We start from the raw sequence: 15,129 nt of genomic DNA, 5'->3' as shown, positions 1-15,129 counted from the left end.
GTCGTTCCTGTAACTGTGTCAAAAGTCAGAGGTCAAGGTATATAGGTCTGTATACCCACAATTCCGCGAACAATGTTCAAATCAGTAGTCGCGCCTTTCATTCACTGAAGTTAAAAGACAGTTCGCGCGTATGCTAAGGAATATTTGTATTTATAAAGCAATTTATTATTGACATTTTATTGGAGTATTACCAGTAAAGAGTGTACACCATGTGGTTTTTAATTTGATTTTTATTTTTGTGTGTTTATTCGAGTTTGGGTTGATAAATAAATAAGTGAGTGCTTGTCACTTTTTTGTCATCGTGGACATCCATCCTTCATCTCGGCAAACTACTCCACATGTCGCGTTGTTTTGATGTCAGTAGCTGAAAATAAATTTATTTCAGAAAAGAATGGCATCCCACGATGAAGGTAATGGGGCACAGGCTCCTCATGTCGGTGGGGCAGCAAAGTATAGAAGTGAGTCTATTAATAATTGTTTGATTGATTGTTTGACATTGCATGCTTGATTGATTGACTGGAATTGGATTAATTGCTAGGGATGTCAAAATATGAAAAAGATTCTTAGTTATTATAACAATTTTTTTGCTTCTTGTCTTTATTTTTGATTATCAAATTAGTGTTCATTGATTGATATTTTTAAACTTGCGAATCATCGGTGTGCATGCAAAGTGACATATCTCATATTTAAAATTTTCAAGAGTAAATAAAGATATAAATCAAATCAGTCTAGATAGACCTACTGGTACTTTAATATTACCAAATTAGGATATCTAGATTTCAATAAAGTAAAGATGTAATTTTGACCAAAATCAGGGTTTCGATGTTTTCGAGGCGCAAAGGCACGGCTTTCCTACGAAAAATTTATTCAGAAATTAATTTTTGCACTGAAATATAAAGATAGAAAAGCTAAATAAAATCATGACATCAACATAATAATAAAATGATATTTTAAAAATGTAAACAATACAATATTTATTGCAGCAATTGATGATGAACGACTCACAGCAGATGAAATGGACGAACTGCGAAAAAGTAACATAGCTTACGAATATCTCTGTCATTTAGAAGAAGCTAAAATGTAAGTATTAAATTAAACTGACAATACAGCAGCAAAACTGAACACATCACAATAAACATAACAGTACCTATAGCAAATTGAAAGATCAACAGGTGTTAGTTCCTTGAAGTGCCACAGGATAATAATCAAATCCACCTCAAATATATAAGCACACTAGCATTTAGTGACACATGTTCAAGAAGGAGTAAGCATACCCTGCCTCCTGTATGCCACCTGTCACAACATGGTGGCATGAAGCCAAAACCTCATTATTAAGATTTAACCCTGTAAACCTACATGTATCTATCATACATTATTGGCTTTATGGTATATATGATATACCATACATGTATTTGTATGGTATACTGTGACCTTTAATACACAAAATACAACCAGATTATAAGAGATTAACTATTATTTGATAGTAGGCCTACACAAGATTAACGATTACTGTATAATATTACATATAACATTAGTTAACATGCAGAATATCAAGTATTAGCATTGAAAATTAAATAAAAATTTTTGATCACGTCATTTATGTACTATAATTGTTTCATATAATGGCAAGTATATGGTCAATCACATAGTTTTCCCAATGGGCAATAATGATGTGTTTGACTAAGCAATAGTGAACTAAAAATAGAATATTTTTAAGACGAATATAGCTGGAGACAAGTGTGCCTTACAATATGTTTAACATACATAAACATACTACAATACAAAGTGAAATGTACAGCAAGTCAGTAAACAAAAATTACCATATATGGTTCTGTCCTACAAATTTATATATACATGTATATATAGACATCTGGGTAACATATGTTAACATTTACAAAATTTTATAGCTAGGTTATGGTTTTTCAGTTCGACAAAATTCGTGTAACATGTATTTAGTCGTAGCTTGTACCAGTGACAATTTGATAACGAAAAATTAAAATTATATGGATTATTGAGGTCAAATAATGAATATGGCGAATATGAAATGACTGGGATGTATTTATAATGAGATGAAAATGTAATAGTTATAAAGATAAATTATAATACATGTATGCATGGTTGACTATGTGACTAGCTAACTTTACAGACTTATTTTTATAACACCAGTTATGAATTACATGCATGAGAGATTATTTGAGGCTGGGACTTACTGTAGGGTTATTATTTTTCGACTAATTTGCTCGAAAGGTCAAATAGGTAAAAGTAAATTGTGTTTTACCCATTGTTAAAGGGACCAGAGAGATTGAGTAGATGATTTTTGAACCTGTCAAAGGTGAATGTGAATTAACAAATCTCTAGTGAGTCTACTAGAAAACATGCCTCGCTCACTAGTCTAGTAAGAGACAAAATTATTATGTACCTATATAAATTTCTATGTGTCATTTCATTTCATTTATTCATAGATAAGTACTGGGGAAATGTGACGAAAATATCATAAATTCAGAACCATACACTGGTTATACTTTATATCTGGTCTGGTTGACAATTTCTCACACAGTTGCAGTCCATTTATGTTTGTTCATAATCTTACCATAATTTCATTTAATTCACCTAGCCTAGTGGTCCAGAGTGTTGCGCTTCGACATCTAGCTGGCAAGTCACCTCTGGCTTGCGGTTGTGGTTTCGATTCCAGGTGTGAGCGAATGTGGCTTGGAGATAGGGGCGCCTTCTCACCATCATGGGTTTACTCCGGGTACTCTGGTTTCTTCCCACAGGAAAGATCCCTACATGTGCGCTAAGATAATAAAAATGAAAATAAGACAACTTGTCTGCAATATCACCTTCGGTGGTAGCAGATGTTAAACACTAAGAACAACAACATTAACCCAGTTGATGCTGACTAGTAAGAAATGATTGTCCTACACATTTGTTTCTCTACTTGCTTGAAAACACTGAGAGGATACTATTTGAAATGCTGTCCAAATAAATAAGTAATTCTTCTTCCATAAGTACATGTATGTGTTATAGTTTAATCTCCATTTCGTGTGATTTAGTTTAAACATGCATTATGCAAGAGCTAAATCTGCCTATTTCAGGTCTTTCTTTAGGCCTGAAATGTTATCTAAATTATTAATTAGACATTAATTAACCTTTCCAGGCCATAATCAACTCTAGATGGCAGCACTAGCCTGCGATCTTTAGTGGATTGTAAGCCGATTTACTGCATAACTTTCCTTCTCTATTAAACGATTAAATGGATAATCGAGACTATGCTGTTTATCGTACTGACTTTAGTAATGATGACCGAGGCTTATGGGAATTTCAGTCGCTTAGTTCTCGGTTCATAGTGGATCAATTTGAATGAAATTTTCACCAAATTGCCTTTACATTATCTAGTTTTTAACTATTATAGTGAGAACTGCCAACTTGTTACCGAATCTCCCATAATGTATCTTTAATGTTTTTCTTGTATCTAATTGGAGGCAAAACTTACAGTTTTAAGAATAATTTCATATGTTGTATTGTAAATGTATGTCATTTTTTATCAATCAAAAATAATAATGTTCCTTGGTCTTCAGTAAAAGATGATAGTATTGTGTTTAGTTTTTGTAGCCTTTGTTCCTTCTTATTAGCGTACCTAAGTTAAATATACATTATACAAGAGCTAAATTTGCCTATTGTAGGTAGGCCTGAAATGTTATCTAAATTATTAATTAGACATTAATTAACTTATACAGATCATAATCAACTCTTGACGTCATTGCTAGCCTGCGATATTAACTGGATTTGAATACATTTTCTGATGGATGATTTAATGTCAAAATGGATAATCAATACTTTGTTTTTTATCATACCAACTTTAGTAATGATGATCGAAGCTAGGCCTTAAATTCAATCGCTAATATCTCGGTTCAGAGTGCAGCAATTTGACTGAAATTTACAGCATATTCTCTTTACATTATCTATTTTTTAACTAGTATAGCGATAGCTGTCAGCTCTTTATCTAATCTCCATAATGCCCCTTTAATTACTGGTTGGTAACTTGACTGTTGAGAGGGTGTTGGATGGTTGAGTGTTCTAAAGTGTGCACTTTAGATCATAAAGTCTGTCATTGAGTTAAGTGACATTGTTTTGATCCCAAGCCTATATACATGTATGACAATGAGTAGGGTCGCTTGTCCAACTTTGTGTCTTTTCAGCAGTTTCCTCCCACAGCCAAAGCTAATTATTGAAAGAAAATTGTACCATGTGTTAGTCTCGAAATAACATAGTTTATTTGAATGTTGAGTGGATGTTAAACCCCATTTCTCTCTCTCTGTCTCTCTACTGCTGGGAGGCATTAAGATATAACAATGATAATTTCATACCACATATTTTCTTTCTACATTTAACAGTAACACTATATGTATATTGTTTTGTCGACACAACTGTATTTATATCAAATCTAATCAAGTATTGCCTGTTGTCAGATCGAATTTGAAAATCAATCGTTTCCATACAGACATACATAATTGATTTGTAATCATTTTCAGAGACCTGTTAGATGTTTAAATCCCTAAGATTACTTGGTCTGTGGCAGACTGGAAGATCTTTATTTATTTTGAATGAGATCTATGTTGTACATGTAGACTTGAATGACAAATAAAGCAATACTTGTTACATAGTCATCCCAATTGATCTGTTAAACAAAAAAGCGATTAGAGCATGTTTTGGTTGGGAACTATGGTAGGTTTGTATTGCATGATTTAGTGGCAGTATATTGTACCTGTTTGATGACACAACGTCACTTGTTTATCAAGGAAATAGACAACATTCTATTTCTGTCAATTATCATCTGTTTTTAGACAGCCATGTCGTTTGTTCTTGTGTGACATACATATCCACTTTTCATATTTGTTCATTCTCTCCCCAAGGGGTTTAGATATTTTAGAATTTGATTGTATAGGTCTAATTACATACAAAAAGTACACAGCATAATGTAGACTTAGTTCTGAAAAGAACTGCCTGGTCCTTAAGTTACCTTTGCTAATAGTGGGGTGGGGGACTGGGGTTATGTAGCGTTATGGTGTGCATTGCAGATCATAATGTTTTTCATCTTTTCAAGAGTTTGATTAGAATGTAATGTTTGTATTTGAATAGGACTAGGTTTTTCTGACTATATTTGTGTTTTCACTTTATGCTTCCCTAATAAACACATTTTTAAGTTTTAAAATAGTAAATATCACAAAAGCATTTGAATCGGCATTAGGTAAGACTAGATAAAGAGCTGACAGTTTTCATTATAATAGCTAAAAATTGATAATGAAAAGAGAATATTAGTGATAGATTTATAGGCTAGTCTTGATTGTCATTACTACCGTTGTTATTATAATAAACTCTTGCATAATGCATGTTTATCCAAGAAAGTTGTAGATGACCAATGGTCATATACACATATTGAGCATGGATTTAATGTTTATTCACTATGTAATACACACTTGGGTGTATTGGTCTATGTGGTTAACACTTTGAACATTGTATACTACAAGTTGTGGTTTATATGTGTATTTATATTGTACACTAAAATATTTACTTATTGGACTTTAGTACTAGCTTTTAAATTGTGAATTGAAACTAATAAAGTGACATTATAATAGTAATCTCTGTGGTAGTATTTTTAGGGGTGATGCAGTAAAATAAAGTTATTTTGTACACACTGCAGTGAGAGGGGATGTCATAACATTAACTACACATTGTAGTAAATCCCTTAATAAATTTAATGTGCATGACAATAAAAATTTGAGATTGTAAACAGAGCAATGTTTAGGGCAGTCATAAAATTGCCCAGACTAATTTTGTACATAAGTATACATGTAGCAATTATGTATACAAGTACGTTTATACAGGTTAATGATAGTCTCAAAATGGTCTTTGACAATATTTTAAATTAAAATTTAAAACTGTATATGACTCATATAAACTGCCGTTTGGGCTATTTTGATCTAGTATACATAGAAGTTGCTGTGACATCCTGTAGTGACAGCTTGTGTCAATCAAAACCACTCGGCTATTGTACTATATATAAGTTTATATATATGGTATAGAACAGACTTAATATTCTAATATAGTTATCAATTTGATTATATAGCCATTTTATTAACATAAATCAATACTTTTATATTAATAAATTAAATGATATAATCGTCCGATATACATGTTATGCAAATTAAAATTTGTCATGTACTCCTAATGTAACTATACAATTTTGATATTTAGATTGTGAATCTTCTTTTTATTACAGTCAATATAAACTTATTTCCTTCCCCTTTCGGTGTCCTATCTTACACTCTTTGTGATTGAAGTGTCTTTTTCCTGGTAGAAATTTGTGCTTGATTTTACATTAGGACATTTTTGGTTTTTGAAAGAACAGAATAAGCCATATCGGATATGTTTTTTTTATTAATAAGAGCACCCTTGAAATTTCTATTTGAAAAATGTCTAAATATGAAAATATGCAACAACAATAAGTCTTTGTTAAAGATACATTCCAAGAAAAGTATTTATCGGGTGGTTATTTCCTATAAAAGTATGGCAATTTTAGTATGTATGGAAATTAGAAATATCTAATCTTACTAGAAAAATACTGGATTCCCTGAAAAACACTCATGGAGCGCATGCAGGACAAAAATGTAAGTGTTTCTCTAAACGACAGCCCGACGATTAGGAATGTCTGCTTGCGTGATGTCGACGGTTGCACACGGAGATTGAGCGCTTGATGTACATGTTGATAAACTTTATGAAGAGTTAGACGTACAACACTTTCTGAGATAAAAATCACGAAAAAAGACGTAGGCAGTGGATAATCTGAGAATTTAATTAGGCTTCGATATTTATGATAAATGGATAGCAATTAAAGACAACATCGTCTTATGTATGCAATGAATTCTCCTCCGACTTCGCACCCGTTGCTAGGTATTTCATCAGCAAAGTCACACAATCATGGCCTCTTTTAATAGATTGTTTTATTGCGAGGGTATTCCCTCTCGTAAACAGTGTTTTGAGAAGGATTTGAAGGAAAACTTTGATAGATTAATTAGTTTGAATATGTTTTTAGTCCAAATACATATTCAAATCACACATTTTGTACACGGGATACGTTCCCGTGTACAAAATGTGTGATTTGAATATGTATTTGGACTTTAACCATTGTCATTCCTCAATGAAACTACAGAACACTATAAATATTTTGTAGAAATTCTTTATTTAAAGATGCATTATGTAAGACTTTCATATAATTTAGGTCTTATGCACATAATGCATCTTAATCTGTTGCCACACTCACAACTTTTGTGTTGTTCAAAATCATATACATTACAGCTGGATCAACATTCTGTATCATGATTCAAGCCAAAGTGATACAAATACACTTTTGCTTGCAAGGAATGAAATAAAAAAGACAGTTGAAGTCAATTCAACTTGTATTTCAACATTTTTTCTAATTACCGAGATAGTGAGAGTATTTTAGAACTGCCACACATGTTGCGGGCTACACGTTTTTAAACCAATTCACAAGTGTGAACAGATTATTTGCATCTTCAGTGTACTGAGAATTAGTACTATTTGAACAGTGTGTCCTCACTGAATTTTACTCGTGTGGCTAGCCTCATATATGTATGGCCTGACAAAATTCTTCTTCCTCCGCTCACCTTTTTGTTCATCACCTAGACTTTTGTTTGTTGAGAACAAGTTTGGGGCAACAAGACGAATGATGGTAATACTATTAGCCTCAATTATGTCAATTAACATGTTAAAACTTAGAAAAAATGCACATAAAAAATGTGGATTAGGATATCATTTGAACTGTATTTTGTTCAGTCCCCATGCGATATCTTTGTATGTTTACTGTAAAAAGATAAATAGTCCAAAAACCCTATGGGAGAGAGAGAGAAATGGGGTTTAACATCCACTTGACACAGACTAGGTCATTTCGGTACTAACATATGGATCAATTTTATTTCAATAATTCGCCTGTGCATAGGGGTCTTTAGCAGTGGAAGCAAACCGGAGGACCCGAAGAAAACACAGGAGATTAGACAGGCGACTCTACTCCTTGTCACATACAACCGGGGAATCGAAACCATGGGATGGGATAACCATTTGGCCATCCAATCCCCCACTCCCCAAAAACGCTATGATTTTCTTTTTTACTTAGTGTAAGTATGTTGTGGGTGTGTTTCTGGGGAAAAATCATCTGATCACCTTAAGAAATAAGCCATAAATTATAATCATAATATTTGGTTTCTAAAGTATTTTTTTTATAAATATCATACGATTTAAAGGCATTAGGAACTAGATACAAAAACAAGCTTAGTAGGCCTATGCTCATACTTATTTTCTTACCGGATAATATATGAATCTATGGACTTTTGATCCTTATGCTTTTTGAGAACTGATTAGAATTTTAATCTTGCAGCGCTAATCTTCTCAATTTTATTTTTTGCAAATGGCTTCTGCATCCAGACTATATATATGTATAAAAATTTTGTAATTTCCTATTAATTAAGTAATTGACTTAAATGACTATGAATAATGTATGACTGACTATTAGCATTTTGTTTACTCAAAATCTTTTAACATTCCATTATATAAAATATGTTTCATGAAACATTACACAGTCTCTCCAGTTACAGGAAATTATAGCATGATCAATTGATGTTTCGAGGCATACATCAAGATGGCTACTTCAAGTATTTACATGCTGTGATTTTTTTCAAAATAACATTATGACCAAGTCACCAAATCTGTGTGACTGTAAAAAGATGAATTTATGACATGCACACAACAAAAGTCAAGAAAGGCTATTTAAATATTTTACCATGGATGTGTGGCTTGCCATATGTTTATGTGGTTGAAAATATAGCAGTGGTTTAGCTAACAGATGCGAACTGATAAACTTGACTTGAGATAGATACCTGTGATGATATAGAGTTTGCGAACAAGTGGTGATATCTTGTTAAGAAAACTTTCTGTTGTTTTTTGTTTTTGTTTCTAAAACTTACACAATACATTGGGTTAAAAAAAAAGAACATTCTTGAAAAAACTTGTTGATGAGTGTGTTTATGCTTGTCATATAAAATATTACATGTACACATGTTCATTAACCTGTTCATTTATAACTCTGTTTACTTTTTGAAATATTTTCCTCATGCAATGTATAATGTTTTATTTATTTAAATTAAAGAACATTATAAGATGTTCGAGGTACAAATATGTAGTCTTGATATTAAACAGGACATTTAATTTGAGTAAGCAGGGCTAAATATTTAATGTGTAATGTGAGATGGAGAGATACACGTACATGTAAATCAGGTTTAACGTCCACGACCAGATTTTCCGACGTGGTTTCCTCTTGTCAGTGGTGCAGAACGGAGGGCCTGACAAGGACAGCTGTCTAGTCCTTCGGATGAGACGAAAAATCGAGGTCCCGTGTATATATTGGAATGCACGTAAAAGATCCCCTGGCAGTTGGAATTCGATATAAGAGTAGGCGATAGTGCCGCTGCCCGGGCAAAATTTCCCTCATAGCACACTGTATGGCGTATGCCCGTCTTCATTAGCCCAGTATAGGAGCAGAACAGTAGGACGTTAAACCCCATTTCATTTCATTTGACGTCCACGACACAAACTAAGTCATTTCAGGACTAACATATTGGTTCAATTTACAGTTGGGACCTAGAGAAAACACACCAGGTTGGACAGGCAACCTTACTCCTTGTCTCGCACAATTGTGAGATCGAAACCACGCCTCCAGACTCAATGACAGACCTTGTGATCTAAAGCACACAAGTTAGACCATGGCATGAGGCCACCCCCACATCTCATGTGTAATTCTGTAAGGAATAAAACCTGGTTTGAATTTAACATTAGATGCAAAGTTGTGAATGTCACTGAAATTCAAATTTCGTATTACATCTGACTCAATACGCATTCATGGTATTATGTCTTCATCCATAATAGTGAGGGGGTTGGATGGTCTAGTGGTTTAACACGAGTGTGTGAAACCACGAGGGGTTTCATTGAGTCAAGTGACGTGATTCCCTGCTTCTACGTGACAAGGAGTAGGGTCGTCTGTCCAGCCTCATTTTTCTCTGGGTGTCCTCCGGTTTCCTCCCACTGCTAAAGACCATTAAGTGCAAGAAAATTATTAAAGTAAAATTGAACCATATGCTAGTTCCATAATGACCTACATGTACATGTAGGTGGAGGTTACCCCCCTCTCTCTCTCTCTCTCTCTCTCTCCATAATAGTGATATGGGCATATGGCAGACAATCCTGTGTAGTTGTTTGTCTGCCTTAAATAATCCCTGAATAAAACCGAATAAGGTGGACCTGTGAGCGTTTCCACTGATGATTGTGAAGCCAGCTTTGACTGAGCTTCATTCTCACTCCATTAACTTGCCTAATCATTTAGGTTCCTGAACCATTGTGTTTGGCAATTTTGCAAATGGAAATGCTTTAAACCAGACACTGCCTATTTTATTCACAGGAAATGCTATTTATTCGAGTACAATTTTGTACCTGTTTGTAAACTATATGTTTTTTAAAAGCCATTATAGCTCTTTATTGATTTGAAGATATGTTATTATTGTTTGTTGAGAGGAAACCTGAAAAACATGTAATTCAAATGATGTGCATGATGTGTCAAAATTATTTTAAACAGAATTCCATAAATAAGTAAATTGGTTTAGAGATTTATGATTTTATCTGGCATTGATTCTGGGAAATAATTTATAGAAGTAATTATATAGAAGCGCTCTATGTCTCTGTCGAGATGACTACACCCAGTTATTTGCTTGTTACATCATACAGTGTCGGAAATCAATAGTTTTAAACTACTTTCCAGCAAAAAATTTCTTCTTAATTTTCAACTGAGCTTTAAATCAAGACATCTGCAATTTACTGATAAATGAAATGGGGTTTGACGTCCTAGTGTTCTGCACTAACGAAGACGGGAAGTCACTGATAAAGATTTTATTTATGAGCTAACAGTTACATTAGTTTTCGCTCCTCAAGAAGTAGAGTGAGGTATGGTAAAGATATCCAGATCAATATCCAGTGATTACGCAAGGGATTAAGGTCATGGTTATGTGAACTATGATTACCAAATCATTCGGCTGACTAATGTAATGGCTTTTTATAGAGCGTGATTTCTCCATTTCTAGCATTCTCACACGTGGCAGATATTATACATGAATAAAATTATGAATGGGTTATTTTTCTAGGTGATTTCTTATAATCGCTATTCACCTTTGTGATCTTGTTTAGTCCGTTTTGTAGGTGAAATCAATAACAAATCAGCCATGAGTAGGTGTATCGATTAAAGTGTTTGAAAAAACACAGTAGGGTGTGGCTGTCTCAGTGGAATATATGGTATCATCTTGCCTTGGACTTTAGGGAAATGTTTACTTGATAATTATTTTCCTAGAGTAAAATATTTCATTCAGATGTTATTTTCTCAAAATTGGAATAGACAGGGAATCAGTATCAGTATTTTGAAACCGACATATGGTTACCTTTATTTATGTTCGTTGGGGGTAAGGAGAAAATTTTGCCCAGCTAGCAGTATTTTAACCTAGTCTTTAAAATTTCTGTCAGTCTTATATTTGTACTGTCAATATGCCCATTGAATTTAGCCTTATCAACCCATCCGAATGACTAGTTATACATGTACCTTTTCTTGTCCAGTACGATTTATCCCCCATGCTTTAAAAATCTGGAACTAATCAGGACTACTAGCATTATAGCATAAAGCCCATCGCACACGAGCAAAGAAAATTTGACAAATTTCTTTGACGGTCTCTTCAAATTTTCTTTGACCGTGTACAAAGCCAGCAATTTATTTGACTGCCTATCGTACACGAGCATAAGTTCCAAATCTTTGACACATTTATTTGACGAAAAGCTATGCATGCCAGCTGTTGTCATATGGCAAATGAAAATGTGGCAAATTTCCTCTTGTACACGAGCAAATTTCTTTGACAAATCTCCATTTGTTAAAGAAAATTTGCTCGTGTACGACAGGCTTAAAATCCAAGTCATATATGTCAGTTGGGACCGATTGTCTTAGAAATGGCAGTAAAACTAACATTTTTCCAATCCATTTTCATAAATGGCTATGTTTGATCACTACATACATGTAACTCTATAAAAATCAACGGCATATACAGATTAGTGCACACATACAGAACCCACGTCATTACGTGATCGCTAGTATACATTGTCTCCTGTTGACTCTACTACCATCATACTACACCAATCTCAGTACAGAAATAAGTTAATTCTTAGGTACTATCCAGATCTTCAAGTCTTAATAGCAATAACGTACTTTGTAAATCACAACAAGTATTCAATCAATCAAGATGATCTTAGTTAATGAACTGTAGTCTGGTGAAAGATACTGGAACTACATCAAAGACAATGGCCATTAATAAGATTATCTAAACTCAGAACTTACATATGGTGGCTATAAAATTATTCTCAACATTGCTAATAGTAATTAACATCATAGATGACAGCTGAGAAATTTATATAAGATTTGAGTTGTGATTAATCAGTAGGTACAAAAAACAATTGGTCAAAATAATCTGATCTATGATAACCAAAACTCAATTACACTATGAATGGTAGTGGTACTGAGTGTGGATCTGGATGTGTGCTATTTAATTCTTAGTAGTACAAGCAAATTGAATCGTACCCAATTTACATGTAGATCCAAATTGGCACACTGAAGTGAAGTGGTCTTAATCCAGATTGAGTTTGATTCAGTTCTATTTTGAAATTTTAAATGGGAACCAAGTCGAGCTTTGTTGAATGCGTATGTATTTATTAGTGGCCTTTATCTATACCAACTTATATGAATTTTCTGTGAAGAGTTCCACCCATACATGTAGGTCAGCCGAGTACATTTGAATTTTATGGCAGCCAGTTTCTGACCATGTAATTTGTAATACTATGGTCCTTGCGACCATATTGAATCTTTAACTAATTATTTGGTTCACACTTTCTATAGACTCAAATCACACTACTTAATGAAATGAATGATATATTTACATGTTTATGGTAAAATCCTTACCATTGTCAAAATATCCGTCAAATTCTAGCTTGTTTAGACATGTGTTTGGTGGACCAAATAAGGTAATATTCTCCCCCTGGTCTTTGGAGAATGGGGATGTTTATTCCATATTTGAGAAAGAAATTCTCCTCAAGGTCAGTCTATGACGTACAGAAATTAGGGGGTTATAAAAGAGGGTGTTGAGTGAAATTCATCAGAGCTCACCCAGATATTCCGAGCAGCTATCATCTATGAGAACGAGGACCTTCGAAGCCAAGCAGTTTATCAATAAAGTTGTAGAAATTTACGATCACAAAGGAAACACAACAAGGAAGTCTGATATTACTACAAATTATATGCAAACAGCCATCGTTAAAGTGGTCATTGAATCATTGATATTAATATTACTGACAGTTAAATTTTCATTTGCTGTTATGTTAAACTTATTTTTGCAAACAAAGCTTTCAATTGTTCTGTAGACAATTTTAATATTAAAATTATTCATAGTGTATAAGTAATTGTGTCACTGTTTTGTTATTTATGTAACTTGGATATAAAGTTATGGTTTGTGGTAGGATGGTTAGTATCATGCCGTTTATTCACATCTACATGTACATGTCTGGATTGAGCTTGTCAACGAGTCAACAAGTTTTACTGCCTCCAGCTATAAAACAGAATTAATCTGTAGTATATTTAAAAGTGAAATTGACAAATGGCTGTAAATCATTCTGTGACATATCAATCAAATGACATGTACATGTAGATTACAGATAGATAATGTATACTGGATACATGTGAACTTCTTATATTTAATGGTTACTTTTATTTGACATTCTTAAGTCTTCACATGTAGATGTTGACATAAAAGTGGTATCATTTACAATTCAAATCTCCAATTAAAAATGCCATCAGTACAATTCTTTATTTGTGTCTGTCCTGTATTATTGTAATAATGAATCATTAAATCAAAATGAAATAAAATGGGGTTTAAAGTCCTACTCTTCTGCTCTGACTGGGCTAATGAAGACGGGCATACACCATGCAGTGTGCTTTGAGATAAATTTTGCCTGGACAGCGGCCTACTCTTATATCAAATTCCAACTGCCAAGGGATCTTTTAAGTGCATACCTATGTGAACACAGGTCCTTGGTTTTTCATCCCATCCAAAAAACTAGACAGTTGTCCTTGTCAGGCCCTCTGTCCTGCACCACTGACATGGGCAAACCATGCCGGAAAATCCTGAGTAACTTTCTCGGCCAACACTGGAATTGAACCCACAACCCCAGGCTAGCCAGCATCTTACTCACTTTGCCACCATGACACCCGAATCATTAAATCCCCAACATGCTAGAACAGCCAAACTTTTAATCAAATCATTTTGGTCCAAAATATATTCCAATGACAATTGGAAATCACAAAAATAATAGGCCATGAGGCCATTGTTAGAGCAAAATTGCCCTCATAGAACACTGCATTTGATTGGTTGGTGCATAAAAGTAAGTTGTTAAACCTCATTTCCTTCAATTTTCACTGTTCAGAATATATAATGGACAATTGTGAGGGATCTGGGTTTTTTTTACTGTTACATTGATTCATGAAGAAGGTTCTAGTGTAACAAGTTAAAACTCATGTGCATGTAATGAACACATCCATTCACTTGTAGTCATTTAAAGTGTTTTTCAATATAAATAACCAACAGGCAGTGTCTGATTACAAGTCGATCCTATGAATCAGATTTTATTGACAAGTGTGGTGATTAGTGATGATGTAACGGTAGCCTACAAACTATCAACACCCACCATCAACATTTCTCAGCTCTGCAATGCAAGCCATATGTTTCACCACATCCAAGACAATTACTTTATTGATTGTTGTAAAAAAACTCATAATATTTACAGAAAATGATAGAGTGCATGTCTGGGGTCATACCGAGCCTACACAATAAGCGCCTCAGTGGAATTGGTTTTTATTTCTTCTTATTTGATTTGATTAATTCAATAAAACCAACAAACCATTATGTTCTCTTGGGATTTAGATGA

General features: G+C 33.7%; 1 protein-coding gene across 2 annotated transcripts in view; it reads left to right on the top strand.

Annotated features, from left to right (window-relative positions):
- Window positions 1–68: 68 nt before the first annotated feature.
- LOC126818930 (ras GTPase-activating-like protein IQGAP1) overlaps window positions 69–15,129 on the top strand; it is an 86,928-nt gene continuing 71,867 nt past the window's right edge. For both annotated transcript variants that reach the window (XM_050546626.1, XM_050546625.2), the window contains exons 1-2: window positions 69–458; window positions 984–1,080. In XM_050546626.1, the coding sequence (XP_050402583.1) occupies window positions 392–458; window positions 984–1,080 (164 nt within the window). In that variant the 5' untranslated portion in view covers window positions 69–391. The remainder of the gene's footprint in view (window positions 459–983; window positions 1,081–15,129) is intronic.

The sequence above is a fragment of the Patella vulgata genome, chromosome 4 (assembly GCF_932274485.2).
Source record: "Patella vulgata chromosome 4, xgPatVulg1.2, whole genome shotgun sequence".
In the NCBI taxonomy this organism is placed as follows: Eukaryota; Metazoa; Mollusca; class Gastropoda; family Patellidae; genus Patella; species Patella vulgata.
This window is presented reverse-complemented; position numbering and strand designations above follow the sequence as displayed.